Source organism: Cyprinodon tularosa, unplaced genomic scaffold (genome assembly GCF_016077235.1).
Source record: "Cyprinodon tularosa strain WSP-4 unplaced genomic scaffold, ASM1607723v1 ctg569, whole genome shotgun sequence".
Classification (NCBI taxonomy): Eukaryota; Metazoa; Chordata; class Actinopteri; order Cyprinodontiformes; family Cyprinodontidae; genus Cyprinodon; species Cyprinodon tularosa.
In genome coordinates this window covers 286,674-308,376 of record NW_024039306.1, presented here as the reverse complement: position 1 = coordinate 308,376, position 21,703 = coordinate 286,674, and the positions used below count along the sequence as shown (strand labels likewise).

The 21,703-nt window shown below is 38.6% G+C and overlaps 1 protein-coding gene across 1 annotated transcript in view; it reads left to right on the top strand.

The window, feature by feature from the left end:
• Nucleotides 1-20,179, top strand: part of mgmt (O-6-methylguanine-DNA methyltransferase) — a 30,849-nt gene extending 10,670 nt beyond the window's left edge. The window contains exons 3-5 of the mRNA XM_038305874.1: nucleotides 10,101-10,261; nucleotides 16,255-16,394; nucleotides 19,410-20,179. Coding sequence (XP_038161802.1) covers nucleotides 10,101-10,261; nucleotides 16,255-16,394; nucleotides 19,410-19,538 — 430 coding nt within the window. The 3' untranslated portion in view covers nucleotides 19,539-20,179. The remainder of the gene's footprint in view (nucleotides 1-10,100; nucleotides 10,262-16,254; nucleotides 16,395-19,409) is intronic.
• Nucleotides 20,180-21,703: the final 1,524 nt, after the last annotated feature.

Sequence of the window (21,703 nt, the reverse complement as noted above, 5' to 3'; positions counted from 1 at the left end):
TGAAAGCAATCACAAAATTTTAAACGCCTTTGTCTAGCAAGAGGCCTGCTTATGAAAAAAATAACCATCAAGAGGAGAAAAGAGGCAGGAGAACCCCCAAGTCCTTCCATAAGAGGCCTTTGAGACTAAAGTGAAGTACAAGAGTAATTAGTCTTTTGTATGAATTTGCTGGCCATGGTCATGATTAGTTAAGCATATGAGAGGAGTGCAGGACTGCACTGTTCTTAAGAAGGCGGGTGTTAAACTCTATTTATCACCAGTTATCCTCACAGCTTTCCATTATCACCGACAACACTGGATGGGGCCTGAGAACAGCCTAATTGTTCTGATGTGGAGTGTTTTTGTGTCAAACCTGTCACCCCAGTCGCATTGGCATTCATAAGCAGCCAGACATTTTCCATCCACCCAGCCCTAATACCCAAGCTGTCACAACAGCTTTTACACACTACCAACGCTGGTGTGAAATATCTGAGGTGATGCATTTATCGTTTTTTCTCACACTCGTGTCGTGTTGTGAATCAATGTCCTGCTTTGCGCTGAATAGAGGTATGGTAAATGTGTTTCCCTGGTTAGGAACTGTTTACATGATGTGCTCACACATCGGGAACCGTAGCCCCAACGTATTTTCTGCTATAGTTTTGTTCTGGATCTCTTATATTTAAGTTGACTAAAAGCATTTCCAGACAAATGTTAGGATACATACTTATTACTTGGTATTTCCTTTTATTAGATTATGACTAAACATTACAATTAAGCCTCTAGGACTCTCTTTGAATGATTACAGAGAGAGTCTGACAGTTTAAAGTGAAGATTTACAGGAACTTGTGAAGATAGCTGAACTTTCACAGTTTTGTTTGTGCAGGTGAGATAGTTTTGGAGAAATCAAAAATGCAATGCCATGTTTGTAATATCACTTACAGTTGACACATTTTTGCCTGAAAACGTATTTTCTGCTTTAAAGGTTCCTACCACTCTGTGTTAGCTTTAGTATCAGGGCAATGGAGATACCCAAAATGTGTGGTCAGTAAAGGAAGTTAGGGTCCGTCCAACTTGCTAAGTTTATAAGGCAGGGTGTTACTGAAAAATAATACCTTACCAAGCAATACACCAAAGCATTCCTTTTCACAAATATCCGTTTCAGCATGAACATAGTCTTATAATGAGATGAAGTTGTGCTGAAAAAACCTGGAGCCATTGGCTTAGACCAAAAGTACAGTAAGAAGGAAGGCAACAAAGATTTTGTGGTGTTCCCTGCAGTCTTTTTACATTTCCCTCTTGGTTTTCTGCATTGTTGGCACAAAGATGAAGCATAGGACATAGAATGTGCTAGAATAGATAGTAGATTTTAAAAACTGAATATATATCACTAAGCAAAAAAATGAATGATTGTATGGATACATTTGGAGTTGATGTTGTAAAAAATGTCAATTTAACATCAACATTGATATTTTTTGTATATATATATATATATTACTCATTAACTTGGGGATAGAGACTCTAAAACAGCTAACTGGGCAAACTATTTACAGCAATAATTATACTAAAGTTGTAAAAACAATATATATAAAGAATTTGCATTTAACATAAAAACAACTTTTGCATCTGTCTATATGCTCTATCCAGAACTCCTCAAGTGTAGAAGTTTTTAGTTTCACCCAGTTTAATTCTGTAATAAAATCTTCTTTATGGAACTTTATGAAATCTGATTATTAATTGATAATTTGAAAAAAAACTAATCAACAGACTACTTGATTAGCAAAACAATCATTAGTGCAGCCCTTATATAAAAATATATAAAACCAATAAGACTTTTGTTTTACTACGTTTAAAAAAAAAAAAAAAAAAAAAACATAACAAAAAACATTATGAGTCTGCTGGTACAGAAGGACCTCGTTACAGTATGTACATCTGTTGTAAGATGTGTTACGGTTTCTTTTTGTTAACTTCAATCAAGAAAAATAAATAAATAATGTTTTTAATATGTAGTTTTGTCAGCAGTGGGTAAATTCTTTTCCTTTCCCAATTTGTGAAATTATTTTGATTTCTATAATTTTTAAAACCTCAAAGAGAGGCTAGTAAAGAAACTACTGGTGAAATAGTTGGATATGTAAAAGTTGATTAAGGCTGATCAGGTAAAGCCAATGCTTAGAGAAACAATTTGGCAAGGGTTGAGGTTGTTATCATTAAAACCTTTTTTGTAAGACCACATTGCTTTTAGAATAAAAGATGTTTACATCGCTTGGATTGTTTTAAAATTATACATGAAAATATTATCCAGTGTACGAATTGTCCCTGAATGAGCTCTAAAAGTTCAGCTGCTGTTGGCCAATTCCCTTCCTTCTGCCTGCATCTCTGCAGCTGTGCAACTTTTCCAGCAGGTTTAATGCTACTACCTGCAGCAGGATTTGGATCTTGGTTCATTATTTTACGGTACCTATGGTAGTGTGAGGAACCTTAATATAAAGAAAAAATAAACAAAAAACAAAACAAACTTTAGTGACTTTAGGCCAGCCAATAAATTAACACATTTAATGTTTCTATTACTATCTTTTACACAAATACAGCATTTGTGAAGTTGACTTTCTATTAGTTAATATAAGAACATATTTATAGATGAAACACAATTGTCCCAGATAAAATGCCTACATTTGTAACTAAAATGCTTTGTCATACAAACTGCAAAGTGCTGAAATACTGAATGAAATCATCAAAAAAGCAGCAGTGAGACTTTTTGACGTACTCCCTTTAGAAAACGTATGAATTATTCATTGTTTAATGATATTCAGATGATTTTTTTTTTTGTTCTATTTTTATGGCCAGCTCAGAATATTGTTTTGCATGTTTTGGAAGTGTAGTACTCAGCTGCGTATTCATTAAGGTGCTGCTCCCACTGGCCCTTGGACCCATCTGTGCTCTATGTTTGTGCCCCTGTCTCCCGGGACTCTCCCAATCAGGCTGCATGTGCCATTTCCTGTGCAAACCAACACCTGTGCAACACACTACCTGTAAACCGCCCCACGCAGACGAGACATTGACATTCGCTCCGATGAAATTCTGCAAATGTTGGGGTTTTTCTGTAGCAGAACCTCAAGGGTGATGTTTGGAGCCAAATGAGAGTTGCCGCTCACAACTAAAAGCAGCTCCTACCCCCCATCCCTCCGACCCCGTTACCCTGCTGTCGACCGTGAAGTTTTTTCCAGCATGAGGCAAGTTTGTTTCAGAACTTGATTGGATTCTATATCTGCAACGCTCAGAAGTGTACAGGGTGCGACATACTACGGCAATATGCAGAGAGATGATTCCGCTCTGACATCTTGGAGAGGAGTACGAGTCAATTATGCCCAAGTGTTGTTATTGCTTATCTTCCTGTGGCACCAAACAAGGATTTAGTCAAGGATTTAGGGGTGAGGGGGCGGCGGTGGGGATCATGGTAAGCGGTTCACAACAAAACACTCAAAACTCTTGGGAGCGGGCACTGATTTAAAAATAAATTACAGAAGACGAAGCACTAACACTCAAGGGCCCTCAGCAGTGCTGGCGTACACAGGTGAAGATTAGCCTCCTCCCTAATCAGAGGAACAAGGCAGTAATTTGCTCTGAACACAGACAGTAATTAGGACTTGGTGACACTGGATTCCCATAATGCCTTTGTGCTTGACGTGGTCAAATTTTGACAGAGGCTATCCATGCAGGGTCACTGTCCCCTCAGTCTCTTGGCCCTCTTCAGCTGAGTCTCTAAAAGGTCCCCGCAGTTACAGGGGATCCCTAATGTACTTTATGCCTCCCTCACTGGCTCCTTACCATTCGGGTAATTGGAATCTCTTGCTGTGGCACTTGAGAATAGAGGCTAAAAACGCTATTTGAAACTGCTCAGTACTCTGTTGTAGATAAACATTGCAGAGTCGTGGTGTGGATACACTACATAATGGAGTAAGAGTTAAGGCTCTGGTAATACATGCCTTCACTGACTCCTGTGGCTAGCCAGCTGGGAGAAGACCTAATTGTTGTGTGCTTTGTTGCCTGCTATGCAGTATTTCACCACCACCTTTATGTATTGGATTGAGCGCGCGGCCTCTTCCGTGGACATTCGCTAATAAGAGTTGCTGGATATCAGGAGAGCAGTTTATTTGGCCTGGTTGTTTTTATTTCGAAACAGCTGAGCACTAAACGCCCCCCCCCTCCAGCGTTTCTTAAAGCTTCCCAGTACTGAGATAGGCATCTGATCTCAAATGGTTGAACGCCCTGCATCGAGCAAGTGGCTTACAATTGTATCACAGCGTCTTGCTCAGACACCATCAGGATCTTGACATTCATAGAGACATGCTGTATTTTTTTCCCCCTTTTTAGACAGTCATTTTAGGCTTTTTTCATGCTCTCTTGAGTCTTTGACGTCTCCGAGTTAAGTATCTGCAGCTATAAGGCAGAGGAAAAATATTGAACGGCTCTTGGCCTTTTCTATTTCATCCTCTGACCCGCCATGTTACCCATGATCGGTGAAGGAGAACTCTGGCAGGCTGTGTCAAAAGTGACAGCCGATCGAGTCGGGATGAGCGCCATCACGCTTCAAAGGATGGAGGCTTCACTTCGGAGTTTTTCCCCCTTTTTTTGTGCGATACACCATTACACCCTTCGCCAGATCGCTTTCAATTAGATCCTGTGGTTAACCTGTTTCATTCTTACGTCTGAAGGTGATAGAAAAAGTCTTACTGAAGTCTTGAGCAAGTGGAGATACCAAATGGATCAAGGAAACTGACAGTTTTAATGCCAAATATTCTCTTCTTTTTTTTTTTTTCCTGTGTCTTATTGTTTCGTTGATTGATGGAATGACCTTCAACATTACACAAATGCTCAATTCATTCTTTATATTAGAGTTGAAAATAGGTGGAACTCCATGGCTCCTACTTTATGTAACAGTGATTTATGGTAATTGGAAATTGATTGTGACAGGAGCACAGTATTAGAAATTTTCTCAAATCACTATCTCGCATCAGGGGAAATATTCTTTTTAGTGTAGCAGATCTGCAGCTGCTTTTGAATTAGTTTCTTATTTCCTTACCTGTGATTGAATAGAAAATGGCCGAAGGACACTAAAGAAATATGATTTATGCAGTCAAAGTATAATTCAAGAGCAGTTCTACTATACCCTGATTTGTACTGTTTATTTGAACTATAATACAATTATTGAAGGGTTTTTATCACAATCAAGCATAAGCCTGTTTCCATTATCAAGATTTCTTTAGAAGTGATAGTTTGAAAACTGTTTACCGCACCGTGCCTACATTTTAAAGTTATTTTAATGAAATGTCAAAGAAAGTGCTGGAGTCAACATTGTTTCCCTTTTTTTTTGGTTGTATTAGGCAGCACTCCCGTCACCTGTTGCTTTGCACTGCTGGTCAGATTGCAAAAAAAAGGCTATTATATTTTTCTATTGCTTACAAGGAAGACAAATTGGGTTGCTTGTAAATATTTCCACCCTGAAAACCAGCGGTCCTGGTGTAGAAAAAAATAAAACAGCTTTGCTGTTGTTAAGGTAACAGATGTATAGAATTACAAGTATTATAGTTAAACATTATATGTATATGTACATTAAAGGTTTGTCATTGCCTTGTATTATTATTATTCAAATGTATTACATATAATGTTTTCTGTAATTTTTTTATAGGAAATTGGAAAGAGGCTTAAATAGGATAAAATACATTTCAATAAGTTTTCATTGTTATTCATTTAAAAAAAATGCTGCATCCAATTTAAACTATCATAAAAATATTATAAAAGATTTATCTTTATGGAAGTTGAGCTTTTCTTAGAATTGCTGAACAGAGCTTCCTATGTTTCTGCTGGTACTCCAGTCATTCAATTTTTTGAATAGTTACAAGATTTTGAGATCGGAACGCCTCCTTTCCATCGCCCTCATCTGTAGGTCTCTTAGCTTTTATTGTTTGTTCCAGTTAGAAAAAAAAAAAACATGTTAATAAGGTTAGAACGCTCAACTAGTTCAGCAGCTTATTTTCCCATGTGTTACTCTATGGAGAAAAGAATTGCCAATGGCTGTTATGTTATACAAACAAAGAGTTCACAGGAAACCTACCACCACATTAGTGGGTGATATTAGAGACAAATGCCTCAAGATCTATTGAAAATAATGAAATATTTGCCATAGATATTACTATTTTGTAAAGCAGGGTTTCAGCGGGTCATTAAAAACCATTAAAAGTCATTAAATTGTTATTTTTAAATTAAGGCCTTAATTGGCATTAAAATTCCTTCATCTAATGTAGTTATAGTGGCATTTAAAATGGTTTATTAAAGAAAAAAAAAAGTTTAAACAATTTCACCAGATATATTACATTAGAATTACGTGGTTCCGCGGAATTGCTTCCTGTTGATTATAAAGTCGTATGTTCGGAAAAGAAGCTTGAGGCTGAGAAAAAGCTAGAGAATAGGGAAAATGCAAATTGAAAAAAAAAGTGGCTGGAAAACGAGGAATTTGGGACATGGATGCAGCCTATCAACTGTAAAGATGATGAAGAATTTTGCCATATTTATATATATATATATATATATATGATATATTGATAGCGTTGAAATTATTTCTAAGAACATTAAAAAGCATTAAATTAGAGTTACCCATTGCTGTATAAACCCTGTAAAGGTTAATATATGTATGCATTTGGATTCATTGTTTTTAATATAAAATCAGGTATTTTATATTGCCAAATCTGTGAATTCATAATTTTTTAAATCTCTACCAGATCCATTCATATCATTGTAACTTTAGCACATTAAAAAGTTTCTATTTGACATTTTATTCTAGAAAATAATGTCAAATTTCATTTAAAAGGTGCAGTTATTAATGTGTCAGTCTGGCCTCTTTAAAGACCATCTGACGGGTCTGTGATTCACTGAAGCGTCTGGAAATGTTGCAGGAGCTCCATCTTCCACAGCCCATATGCTCTTTAAAAACAATCCCCCGTTGCACCAAGAGGTGACAGACTTCAGCACCACTGATGTTCTGCTTCTTTTATTTATTTATTCATATTTGCTGTTGTTTACCAGCCATAACATGTCCTCCATTGCATTAAGTTTTACAACTGTCAATGTCGTGTCGCTGAGGCAGCTTTTAAAGCTTCTGCCAGCCAAAGGTGGGAAGAGGAAAATTAGCCACGGTGACAAGCCTGAAGCACAAGCAGGGAAGGGGGGGTCAAAGGTGCCAAGCCTTAAGCAAAGGTGCACTAGCCTTTGTCCGGTAGATTGTAAGGGCATGCGGGTCCAACAGGAACATTTCCACACACAATATCCCCGAGCTGTCAGTGTGCAGCGTCTGGAACATCCTCTCAGAGAGAAAGAGGAGATGTGGAGGGGTGGAGGGGCAGAGGAGGAGGTAGAGGTGGGAGGATGCGAGTTGGTGGTGGTGGGGTAGAAAGGGAATGGTGGCCTGAAGATCCTAGCTGAGAGAAAGTAGGCGGGGGGGTGCGGGGGAGCCAAAAGAGCTGGTGTGGGAGGATAGAGAAATAGAGAGGGGGCAAAATGAGGAGGGAGAGCTAGGGGAGGAAGGAGGAGGGAGGGTATAGAAAGGAGAGACAATGACAAGTAGGGGCTGGCTGGGCACTCACCCATGCCGACAGAGATTGCCATGAGCCATGGCCATTGTTTGAGCGGGTCTCAGCGCAGAGCCTGCTGGTGGGTTTCCGAGTTCGCCAGCGCTTGGCTATAAACTGCTGCAAGGTTTATTTAGAAATGAGAGTATTTACACCTTTTACTGTATTTACACTCACCGTTAAACGGCACCCGGGAGATTTCCATCACACAGCCGCAACTAGCAGGCAGAGCGGCCCTCTGAAAACGGACCTGCTCAGTCATAACACTCCAGTAAACCTCAGCTTCACATGTCCAATATAAAACGCAGCTCAAACTGTGACCTGCAGAAGTGTAAAAACACTTTAGGGCTGCGTTGTTACGGCAGGCAGGAGGGAGAGAGCCTGTATGTTTAACAAAGTAAATGTCTATTATTAATACCATACAGGATAAGCCAATTTTGAAAAAAGGGGGCACTTAAATGGTGATATTATTTATTTATAAGTCCTGTACACCAGTTAATGGAATTGGCGGCCTGCTTTAGAATCCGCAACACAGCTTGAGGTCCACTTCTGAGTAATGCACATGCTAAGAGAGGACCTTCCCAGTAGGGTCTTTAAGTGTCAAATGTGGGTCAGCCTGCTTGCGTTGACCTGAGGGGGGTGGTCAGCAGCAGAGAGAAACTCAGCTGTTAAGTGATGCCAACTCAACCATCGGCAAATTCCTCCAAGCATCTACTCATGCTAAGATGCACGTCCAAGTTTAGTTCTGCACTGGCCAGCACTGCTCTGTCCAAAAGCACAAAGTGAATAAATCCATTTATGCTTGTCATGAACTCTAAACAAAACCCAAGCAGAGTTAAGACAGTTTTTAAGGCTCTGAAGTTTTTCTTCTTCAAAAAAACAGTTTTTTTGTTTTTTTAACTGGCTCTAATGCTTAAGAAATGTAAACTCTGCTCCTTGTGTTCTTTTTTTCGCTTTAACTTTAATCAGTTTATATATATACATGCTGTAAATCTATTGTTTTTTCTTAAGGTCATTTTCCTATCTTCTTAACTGCTGCTGGTACATTCTTATAAAATGCAAAATAGAAAATACATTTATGTAAAAAAAATAATTATTACTTTTTAGAGCAACCCTTTCGTTTCAAAAACAGCAGCAGGCTTTTAACGATGTAGAAACTGAAAATTACATGCATTGTTTTTTGCAAAACTGCTCAAAGTTAGTTAATAACATACAGAGAAGCAGTACTGTTGCATGATGCTATATAACTCTATGTAGGTATTCTGACCACAATACAATCTGTTTGCTGTTTCTCCTATGAGCAAATACAAGATTTAGTCTTGTGAATTCATTTAAGCTTTCTTCTGTCTACTTATTTTTACTTCTGACACACCCGAATCTCCCCAAACAATAAAGGTATTTTTATTAAAACCAAAACAGAAAGAACCGTAACGCAGGTATTAAACATGCTCTGCATGAAGTCCACATTTCTGTATTATATATGTATTATTTATTGGTCTGATATTGTATTCTGGACTCTGTTTTTCTTGGCTGTAGGGAAATGAACATAATTAACAGAAATAAAGGTTCAAAAAAATCATCAGTCTGCATGTATTTATATTATATGTTTAACTCAGTAAATTTAATTACGGAAATAATTAAAAATTTATGAAGATGAACCTGCATAGATGGCTTCTGGCAAACAGTATGACTTTGTTTTAAGGATTGCTTTATTCCCTTTTGTGGAGCATCTCACATATAGCTGTCCTCTCAGCAGATTCTCCCACCTGAGCTGGGAATCTCAGCAGCTCCTCCAGACCTACTGTCAGCTTCTTGGCTTTTTGTTTAATTAGTTTTGCCTCGGTAGGTCTGTATATGATCCATACTCACATGATAGATTTCAACAGAACTCTGTGAAATTTTTAAAGTTTGAAATTTATCCCTGAAATGTTTCCTGGCCTTTTGATGATGTTTATTTATTCCCCTTCCTGGTAAAACATCTAAAGCCTCCCACAGAAGAGCTGTAATTAATTAAACATCTCTATTTACCAATAAGATGATGTCTGAAGTCAAATGGTTGTGCTGGGTTTTTATTTTTGGGTGTCAGGTTATAGCGGGGATAAATTCAAATAAGCACCTGGCTTTTCAGTTTTGTATATATAATGACAAATGAAAAACATGTATCATTTTCCCTCTACTTCACCGTTCTGCACCACAGTGTGTTCGGCTGTCTCATAAAATCCCTATAAAATTCACAGGGTTTTGTTATTGTAATGTGACAAGATGTGGAAAAAGTTCACAGAGGTTTTATGCATTTGCATGGCAGTGTGTAACTTTATATTTTAAACATGTCTCAATTAACGGCTCAGGTTTTATTCAGCAGATAATGCCATCTTCCATCTGTGTTCCGTTATTGCACTCTTGTGACATTTTTTTTAGCACCGTTGAACCAAGAACCGGGGTAGTATGATTGCTCCTCTGATCCCCATCTTACCTCCCTGTCCTGCCTTACATCCCTCACAGGAGCAGCGAGGCCCCCCTGAGCTGTGTGGTCACCGATAGCCCGGCAGAAACGAGCCCCGAGATGCAGCGCTGCGTAGAATGGCTCCAGGCGTACTTCACCGAGCCGCAGACCGCTGGGAGTCTCCCGCTCCCTGCCTTTCACCACCCCGCCCTGCAAGGAGGTCTGTCATGGATAAATATTTGTAGAGCCGTGACTGGGATCAGGCTTTCACTCTTAATTGTCAGTTACATCACTTACACTCACTGGCTCACTGTGTTATAATGAAGTATTTTATGGCTGAGAGGGAGAGTGGAGGAAAGTGGGTGGTGTGTGTGTGTGTGAGCGGCGGAGAGAGAACAGAACACAGAGCTGTAACTTGGTTCAGTAATCTGTGGCAGCTCTTACCACGCGTGTTAGTCTTGGCAAGCTTTTTCATGATTCTTGGCACATTCTTTGAAACTGATCGAATTCCACTCTTGACATTTACAGACAGGAAGCTTTCTTTTCTTTTTCTCTCTGTCTTTTTTTTTTTTAGATGAGAACATGTGAATGGTGTAAAGTTTGAATGAGCTTATTGTTGGCTTGATCAGTCACTTAGGGTGTGTAAAACAGCGGCCCAGAAAACTGGACAATTAGAGCAGGAGCTTTGCTTGAAGAGGTTATGATAGAGAAGCTGAGGAATAAAAATGAAGGATTAAACGTCTTTGAAGGTTTTTATTTTTGCACACACAATTACTGGACCCTTATGTTTGAAATCAAATTAGAAAGTTCTTTTGTCAAATGGAATTATATTTTATTAGTTTTTTTTTTTATTCATAGTGATTCTCATCCAGTTTTAATTTAAACATCTTTGGATAAGAGCATTTATCCTCACATATAAAATATCTCAAGTGTTGTAAGTTTTGGCCTGTTTTCCTTTCAAAAAGGAGTAATCCTTTGGAGCCTTTAATAGGTTTTCATCCATGATTATCTTCCATCTCCCAGCTAAAGAAAGGTATCCCACAGCATGATGCTACCACTGCCATGTTATATGTTCACCATGCAAAGCATGATAGATAAGTGGTCTTACAGTGACTAGCTGTTCTTGCAGAGTAATTCGGAAAACTGAAGAACAAGAATTAAGAATCAATCAGCCTTGGTGTTTTTGTTTTTATGTCAAACTGATTTTTGAAAATTAAAAAGTCTGTGGTGTTTATAAAACTATTCATAATCCTTTTAGTTGTTTTAACTGATGCCTTTATTGCATTTCTACATAAAGATTTTCAGAACAGATCATTTAGTCCCACATGCACAGAAAAGGAATGCCTAATATATGCATTTAACAATTGTTCCTCCCTTCCCCGGCAATCAGGCTTTAGTTGCTCTCTAATTTCATGCAGATCTGCGGTACTTGAGTGATGGCATTTTCAATGAGCAGGTACTCCGTCGAGACCCTGTATACAGCTATGAGTCCCGCAAAGGCAACGCAGAAAATACATCAGGACCAATTACGATATCAACTTTCAGTGTGATTCCCTTCGCCACCAAGTGCTTGTGTACCAGCCCCGGGCTCTTTCAAATCACATCTCATCTGAAAGTCTTTGGGGTTTTAATTAAATTTCAGGATAGATGGAATTCTTCATTAGTACCTGATCTGAATAGGTGATTGTGGCGTGTTGCACCTCTTCCCCCCACTTGCCTTTTGTTTTGGGGCTACGTAAAATACAAGGTTTAGTCTTAGATTGCTCTCAGTAGTCAGAACCACAGGCCAAACTAGGGGGAAAATGTTAAATGTGAGCATCAGGAGTATTTGTCTTTTGAGGGTGAAAGAATAATTAATTTCTTGTTTTCTGTTTTTCAAAAAAAAATACTGAATTGATTGAGCTTTTATGGAGTATAAATTCTGTCTATTTGGAGTCATGCTGCTGCTAGCGGTCTGCAGGAAAGACTGGGATAAAAAGAACAAGTATAATCAGGTCATTACAATCTGTGACAACCAGCTTTTGTTTGCTCTGTTATCTTTGGGGAGAACCTGAACGCGACAGCGCTCTCGCAGCACTTGTCATGTAATATTGAGTTGTGACCTTCACTTGAAGTGTTGCCATGTTTATTTACACATTTCTGACAAAACAAGCCACTTTTCATATTAGCTGTCATGGCATACCTGAGAAACAGAGGTGACATGAAAGGAGATTCGAGGCGTAGTTCCCTATATCGTCTGACTGTCACGCACAACATCACACGGAAGTTTGGCCAACAGGGGTAAAGAAACGGTGAGAGCGTGTTACGCTCAGTTAGATTGTGTGTGTGTGCTCGCATTTGCTCCCTCGGAAAACCACAGACACCAACGTGGGTTCTTAAAATGATGCATATTCTTATCTCATTAATTATACATCCATATGTAACAGACGAGAGGATCTTAGTCTCGGTAAGCGGCACGGGGAATGTGCTGGGAGGGGGGCCGGGCAGAGCGGGAGAAGGGCGCTCTTCAAAGCCCAAATGACTGTGTTCCTGCAGGAGCCTGAGCCTCCCCCTGTGCACAGCGTAGGGCGAGATGAGACACTCACCAGGACTCGCCCCTGTGATGTGGAGAGGAATTAGGGAAATGAACGTTTTCAGAATATCGAATAATCAGAGAATCATCAGCACCCCGTCAGCCTTCAAAAGTATGGATCCCTGAAGACTCAAGAGACACTTTGACTGGGAGTCAAAGTCTTCTCTCCCATTAGACACAAAGGATAATGAGGTAGCTGCATTTCCACTATTGTCTTTTTACTCTCACAAGCTTGTAAGAGGTGACTGTCAGCTGGAGGTCGTCTCTCCAAATCTGTCATTAGCAGGGCTGATGGAAATCAGTTTACAGCTTTTTTTTTTTCCTCCTCAAGATTGCTCTCATATACAAAATTATGAGCAAATCAATCATATATGTCAATACCCTCATAATCACTAGATGTGTTCGATTTTTCTCCAAGTAAATCTATCTCTGCTGCTGCTGGAGCAGCACCATCACCTGGCCTCACAGCAGGTAATGACCTGTGACATGATTATGGGCCGTCTATAAACATGTAGGTGGTTTCCCTCAAGTTTTATTTAAACAATTGACATCACTGCACCCCAATCTAAAGAGGGTCCTGACCCCCAGACACACCGTATTAGGCTCTTTATGAAGTATGGGGCTGGGGGACCGCTCTCTGAATCACCACTGGTCACCTTCAGCGACCTGCATGAAGTGTCTGTCACAAACACTGATGAGGGCATAGTTCCTTAACCTCTGTATAGCAGATAAAAGAACAGACACTTGTTTTCCAGCTCAACCTGCTCTAAGAAACCAGATTCGTGAAAAAGTGTTATGAGGGGAGATGGACCAATCATGCTTTTCTTTCCTGATTTCCTGTTTGTTTGTTTTTCTGTGAGGTTTAACCGACTATTTCCATTTTTTTTATATTTTCATCCAGGGACTAGGATACAAAGGTTAGTGACCAGTTTAGAAGCATACAGAGAAGGGATAAATTATATTATGATCATATGGTCGCACAAACTCCTTACCTCTTATTTGATTTTTATTAAGCTCAGAACATCAGAACAAAGCACATAATAAATGTTGTGCTGTTGGTTGATGCATCTACTGTCTGAAAATCACTTATATTTGTTTTAAGATGTTTAACAGGAAAAAAAACTCATCAAATTCTTCGGTTTTTGGCCAATTGGAGCAGATCAAAAACTAATCTAGACAATAAAGCAGTGCACTAATTACAGGATTTATTTTAAGGAATAAGAAAGCACAGATTGTGGTTCTCTGAATTCTTGCTGTATCTCAAAAATGTGGTTATTATTATGCAGTGACAAAAGTAACCATAACCATCTACTATGAGTATGTGCTCATCTTAATTCTCAGAGAATTGTTTTGTTTTCCATCCTTTCTTCTCTTAAAAAAAATTATGGTGCTTTTTGTTTAATAAAAAGTGCTTTAAAAACAAGGATGGTATGATGATATTGAAATAATGCAATAAGAACTGCTGGAAAGATTTAATTCTAACTCAATTAACTGTCTGCATCTGACAAATTACTGACTTAATTTGAATGTTTTAGCATTTGAAATTCGAATGCTTTCTAGTTAAAATTGTAAACAGTCAAGCTGGTATCTTTATTTCGATGTAGGCTCACTAAAAGGAAAAAAAGCAAAGTTAATCTCGGTTTTCAGTCTGAGGCACAATGCACAAAAAAGCAAAGCAGTCATTGATGACATTAGTTTGACTTTCCAAGTACTTTCCCAGAGTCAACAATTCCAGATCTATGTGTGTCACAGTTAAATAAAAGTGATGGACTGTTCCTTCATCATGATTTATCATATGATTACACCTGTAATGAAATGGGCTACATTATACATCATTGACTGCAGAAGATGTTAAAAGAAAAACAAATATTGGCCATTAAGCATAAAGTCCACTGCCTACACTGTTTGTATAAGAAAGTTTAAAATCAAAGTAGTTTGGCTTGAAAACTAGGATTTCAGTAGTCATTAAAAGTTTGGGAAGGTGCTTGATAGCCTAGGTATATAAGCACACATACTAAAGCTGTAAAGCACCAGTTTAAGTCTACAAAGTTGTATTTAACTTATTTAAGTTTGCTTGATAATCTATAAAATAATATAGGTTACTCAAAATCTGTTCATTCTTCAAGTTCATTCATAGTATGTCCCCGAAATCAACTTCTTCATACTTAAGAAAAGCAGCATTAATAGCAATGTAGCCTGCTGCTAGGTTGATGCAGATTTTGTTTGTTTGCATCAACAGGGGTTTGTCATTACCTGATGGCAGACTCTAATCTCCTCATCAGTGACAAAGCGATATCAGGATTTGCCTCAGACATCACCAGGTCAAATCCGAGCTACAGCTGGGAGAGTGAAAAGCATGAAAAGGAAAAAAAAATTTGGGGAGGCGTATCTTATCTCCTCACAACATTAATGCTGTCTGCGTAAGAGCCCGTCATCTCGTTGACAGTGTGATTATTACCTGAAAAATTATTAAACAGTACCTACGGGCCTTGTTCAAGACAAAGAACTCACATGGGTGTGCATCAATCAAACGTATCCCCTTTAGGTTTTACACTTATTCCCCCCAGTTTAGGCAAATTGCCTTGTTCGCGTGGCTTTGTGTAGCAGAGAGTGACTATAAGGTAGCAAGGGAGCCTGGGGAGCAAAGGATGTTCGCTCTGTAGAAGAGAGACAGGGGTGTGACATGTTTTCACACAATGCCAATTTAGAGGGATTTCACATAGATCAGTTGTCATGTGCTCTCTTAGACCATATAAATGAGAGAGAATGGGAGATCACTAATTGAATTTTCATGACGGAGTACATGTGTATACTAGAAGAATTTCACCCAGTCTTGATAACGAGACTATTGTTCCCCGTCTTGTCCTGTGTGCAAAAAAAGAAAAGTGTTTTTCCACTGACTACACAAGCTGAGTGCATCAGTGTCTCAAGCTTTCAAGATGCTTCAAATACTTTTCTCCTTCTTCGGCAATCAGAGCAAGACAAACATGCCTCTCAGTCACTGCCTGGTAATCCAGAAAAAAGAGAGAAAGATAATACTGCTGCTAAAGTGCTAATGAAATCAAAGCCGTTAATATGGTCGGTTAAGCTGCGGATGATTTGAAGAATTCCGCCATTTAAGTGAAGATGATATAATGAATCTACTCTGAATAGAAAGCAATTAAAAGGACAAATTGGTCTGATTAACCTCAAAGTCATCTCACTGCCACAAATGGTTTTTGCAACATTCAAATTATTATTATTAAAAATCTGGAGCAGATTTGCAGTCTTTTTGGCCCCTCTTAATCCTTTTAAATGAAGGAGCGAACTTTTTTAATTTTAGCTGTGACCTTTCCGAAGCATAACCTAGATTTTTCTGCCATAGGAATAATTTTCTCACGTCTGCTGGTGTAGCATGTTAATACTGGTTCTAAGGTCAAAGAGGGGGGACTTCTTAGTATTTAATTTTTAATGAGTGTTGTGAAGAATAAAGAGAGACAGGACATTCTGCTATACATTAAGTGCTACACCAGGCCATATTTTCTACTGTTTAGATTAGAAGAGTTCAACTAATGTTCAAAGCATCTTGGTGTTTTCAAATCTCAGACAGATTAATCTCTCCTTTTCTTTTCTTTCTCTCTTTCCTCTGCCGCGTGGCGAAGACGCCTTCACCAGCCGCGTGCTGAAGGTTCTTCTGAGTGACGTGAAGTTTGGAGAGACGGTCTCGTATAAACGCCTCGCTGAGATGGCGGGAAACCCCAGAGCGGTGCGGGCGGTGGGAGGGGCAATGAGGAGGAATCCGGTAAGTGTAGATGACATTGATTGACAGGCTTCCATCTTTACTTAATTTATTCAAGCCAAAAGGGACAATAATTGGTTAGAGAGTGGAGCTATATACTGCAAAAAAAAAAAAACTGAAAAGATAGAATAAGTGATTTATTAATCCTTTCTAGAGGATTTCAATTGTGAGGAAGTTTAGAAAGACTTTCAGAAGTTATATTTGAAGCCTATTATTATTATTATTATTATTATTATTATTAATATTATTATTATTATTATTATTATTATTATTATCATTAGTACTATATTTATTATTTTATATTAAAAAAATATTGCAGGAATGATTATCTGGAACTAAAGTGCTTTGTCATATATTTTTAAATGTTTTTTGTGTGCAAAAAAATGCATTTTCTTAGATATGTTACAGTATAGAGTCCAAATTTTATACTCTATTTGCAGCTTTAAAACATTTAAATAGAAGAAATAAATCACTGCATGTTTTTGTAATATTTAACATAGTGAATAACTATATTTGATTTAATATTGACAAAAATATTTTTATTTTAGAAATGTATCTTTATTTTTTTAAATGAAATATTATTATTGTTAATTATTACTATTATTATTTTAGACTTAAGCAATATTTTAGATTTGAAGCTGCTAATTTTATTAATTCATGTCCTTGTGCAGAATCTCTACAGTCGGATTTTTCTTTCTGGTATGTAAGGGATTGGTTGACCTTCCCTTAGCTGACCTTAAAAATACTGAACATGCAGAGGATATGACCTCAGTTCAGCATACTGACCAGAAGCAACAAGTGGGAGAGGGGCAGAGCATTACCTATATCTAGTTTTAAAACTTGGGTGACTAAAGCAGTTTCTCTGGGATACTGTTAAATGTGGGAACAGTATGACGGGATTTTATTTTCAGTTTTTAACCCTAAAATCTTTAACTTGTCCATGATAGATGCTAACTTATTTTAAGACCAATGTTTTGTAGTTTTTATTATTTTGCTTTTGCTTTCTACAGAGATGCTATTTCCACAAAAGAACTTGTGTAAAAGTTTTCTAAACCGTAGGTCTCCTCCGCTAGATGCAGGCAACACCTCCCTGTGAGAGCAGGAGTAACCCTACCTCCAGTGCAACGTTTTCCTTTTTTTAAAGCCCACACCCTTTTGTTCCTGCTCTCTGCTGTCTGTAATGTTCACTGCAAATCTCCGATCCTTGTAGGAAACCTGGTCCGCATCGTTTTAACCACCAATCCACTGTGTACAAAATGGAAGGCCAGAGGGCAAGTGGTGTGTCTTCTTTTGATCAGACCCTTTGATCAAAGCCTGTTTAACTCTGCCCATGTAGTGCTGTGGGCACCACCGGTGTGCTCGGTGAAGACAGAGAGCACCTCCTGCATTATCTCCTTATATGCTCTATAAATTGCCACGTTGGAAATCTTCATCTCAATGCTTTTATTATCATCTGCTGCTGTTAGGAGTTTAGATTTTTAACAAAAAATGAATTAAAAACCTGCAGCTTTCTGTCGGCATTATGGCCAACTTTGGCTTTTAATGTACCGCCTTTAATTCTCCATATACTTTACACTGTGCAGTAGCCAGTGGCAATGCTGTTATATAGCTGTATAATAGTACTCAGCCTCATGTTTTACAGACATTTCTTTCCTTTCGCCAGGGAGGCTGGGAGCCTGAGCCCTTAGCTCCTGATTCAGATCCAGAGTCAGATTGTCAGTGTCAATTACTTGTCAGTAGCACTGCTCCACTCGGGCTTCAGCTGTGAAAAGCTCAGTGTGCTCAATCGATCCTTGCCTCTCTGTGGCACTTCTTCACCAGGATTTGAGTATTGATAAGCCTGGTGTAGTGCTCTTTTTCCCCCCTATGTGAAGAGGCAGATCCGAAGGCCTTGAGGGTACCCCGCTCTGCCTCCAAACCCGGGGAACAGTATTGATCCGAATACGCGAGCAGTATTTCTCTGTCTGCAAGGTTAATCTGGGACTCAGAAAGTTTTATTGCTGTTGATATGGAAGAGGGTTTAGTGATGGATTTTAACTGAAACACACTGCTTGTCCAACTTTTCGTATGAAGGGCTGCGAGTGGAGCCATCAATTCAGTGCACAGCTCTGTTAAATTAGAGGGATGCAGCGACTGTGCAGCAGTGGTTTGGGATGTTTTTCCTGTTCGTGCAGCTCGAACAAAACGAGGACAGAATTTACAATATTTTTAAAACAGACGATTCCAGCGGTTCACGCAAACTATTACTGCTTTCCTTGTTCCGATTCACAATGATCGAAGTCTTTTAGGCTTGCTTGTTTAATCTTTCTCCAGCCATTTAGTTTACAAAGAACTCGGGACCCCCCTGGCAGTCGTCTGCAACAAGAGTAAACGCTCCACCGACTTCCTCTTTTTAATGATCACAGGGTTATCAGATCTTAATGTTGACACCCTCTCGATTGAATATTCATCCTGCTGGTGTTTTTGCCCATTAATTTTTGATTGCTTCTTTGCTTTTCACTATTAAAGGGTGAAAAAAAAACATTTATATCCTAAGACTAAGCTATCACCCTGAATGTGAATTTGTGCAGCATCAAACCAAATAGTTCTGGTGTGGCACTTTGTTTTTGTTTTGTTTTTTATGCAGTGCAAGAACATGAAAAGTGAAAAATAAATCAGAAAGGTGCAGTTCACATCCTCTGCATGTTTGGTACCTTTTAAGTCATGAAATCCTTTCATTTATTATGTATCCCTGCTATCTTTTTTTTTACTTTTGATTTGCTGTGACAATGAATGCTAAAGTGTGACCTGAAGACATGCATTGCTATTATTTTTTTTATTTATTGTCTGTTTTTCTTTGATGAAAACATGTTTTTCAGCTTTTTTGTATATAAATGAAATAATACAGATTTAAAGAAAATCTGAATATAACTTAAAAGTTACCTTAGCATGAAAGTGCTGCAAAAATTTTTTGGGAAAAAAAGCAAAACAGCTCTTTACCCTCAGAGTATCATACTTCCCCCTGTCCATCTGTGCCAGGTTCCTCTCCTCATTCCTTGTCATAGAGTCATTTCCAGCTCTGGACAGAGTGGGCCGTACATGAGCGGCAGGGGCGACCACCTCAAACAATGGCTGCTCACCCATGAGAGGCAGAGAGGGGAAGGCTGAAGCATGACAGAGCCCGACTGTCCTTCATTCAGAGCACACACACACAATCCCTTTTTTATTTAAGAACACAAAACAAGGCTATAAAGTTAGGCATCTTGGCACATACTGTGGAACAACTGGAATTACTTGGAAGTAGTCACTATAGTGCTTTCTTTTTTTTTTTTATCTAAGAATAGAGATACTGCATCGTTAATGCGATACAGAATTGTTGCAGAATTAGATTGTAGCAAAAATAACTTAAACAGAGAACAGTAGGAATTACAAACATATGCTCCCGTGGGTCCTCGTTGCGTTTGCCAGATAGTGCTGGAATGGTTTTTCTAAAGCATTATTATTCCCTTAAAAATATGTCTCATGCATTGTTGTTGTTGTTGTTGTTGTTTTCCTTAGCAGAATTAGTCTTTGTACCTCTCGTTGGTTTTTTAATTTCCTGCCAAGTGAATGCTTTGTTCAACATCCAGTGATAAAGGCTCTGAATTTTATGGCTACAAAGCTTTGTAGTGAAGCATTTGTTTAGTCTTCGTTTAGATCTCATTGTTTGTTCTCGCCTTATAATCCACCTAGAGTGGAGATGTCTTACGTTGTGCATACTGTACTCTCCTTACGTTTATAAGTGTTGAAATAAATGCATTTCAAAATGACAAATCTAGCCTTTTCTTTGATTCAATTTTATTTAATTTAGTCAGCGGTTTCTTATAAATTGTGATCAGTTCGCCTCATTATTAATTATGCTTTGTGTCTTTTCTTCCCTCGCTGTCTGACTTGTCAGAGCTCCTTCTTTTATTTCTGAGTGGGCTTTTCCATTAGAGGGCAGTACAGAACGGGAAACAGAAAATCAACATTTCAACCTTGAATTTATCCGCTGCATTTAATCTGTAATTTAAATGTTTATGCCTTATTTCATTATCATCACAAACCTGTTTAATCCCTGTTGGATAAATTCTTTTTTTCTTTAAAGTCAGCATATGTGGTTTTGTGCATGTTTAGAGAAAACAATTATTACTGAATGTGCCTTAAACTCTTACTTCCTGTTTTTTTTTTCTCACATTAATCTATTGTAACAGTTACAGTCTGAATTCCTGATTTACATCCCTCTCTTCTGCTTCAAAGCCACCCTAACTTGCTCATAGTTATTCCTATTCTTTTTAGTCCAGGTAGCCTAATAATGCACTCTCCAAAAATAACCCTGGCTCTAACCTTTACAGAACCAATTCTTGTGGCCCGCCTACTGAATATATTTGAACTTTGCTGCATTTTTTGAATCTTCTTATCTGCCCAGATTCGGAGCGGCTGTCTCGCTGCGCTCACCGGACTCGGTTATTCTGCCATAGGAGCAACATCGCAGCGTAAATGTTGAGGCAGCAGACAGGCAGATGAAGAATGAGACTCAGTCTATGGTTTCACAGAGGGCTAATGATGCCTGTGGTGACTACAGGCTACAGTCAGCCCCCTAACGAAGGGAGCTGTGACACAGCCACAAGGGGTCCCATTTAAGCCAGGCGCACTCTGAAGTGCACTGTAAGCACCCTCTTTTTTTTTGCTAGTGGCCAAGTAAATTCTATGGAATGGCATGAATTTAGAAAGCAGAGCGACTGAAGTCTTTACTGTTTTACGGTTGATGTTTAACAACAAGTCTAGCATCAAAGCCTCAAACATGCTGCCTGTAATTGGCTCTGTAATTTACGTAGGTACCCAAAGAGTCCCTCTAAAAATAACCACATCATTAATTTCTCAATGTCCGTACATTTTTATCAAGGTATTTTAATATTTCTTGTAAGTAACAGATAGGTTATAGTAAAGTTTTCATACGTTTGACATATTTTCCGTCACCTTCAAATAATTTAGGCTCAGAGAAAAAAAGAAATCACTATATAGAGTCTCATCTACATTGTTAATCTCTGGAAAAAGAACTTCAATATTTTTTTTTCCCCACATACCTGCCTCTGTTTCACAAAGAGACTGCACGGGTGCACGCGTAGGGGCTGTTGTGCACGTGGGTGCGTGAGAACGTGGCCATGGATGCTGGTGTGTGCACATGTGTATGTCCATATGTGTGTGGGTGAAGTGGATGATATTGAGTCTGACTTCATAAATCACCCAGACACTGATAAACTCCCCATGCACCCACACACCGCTAATGGGCAACCCTTAAGGAGTGTGAGTGT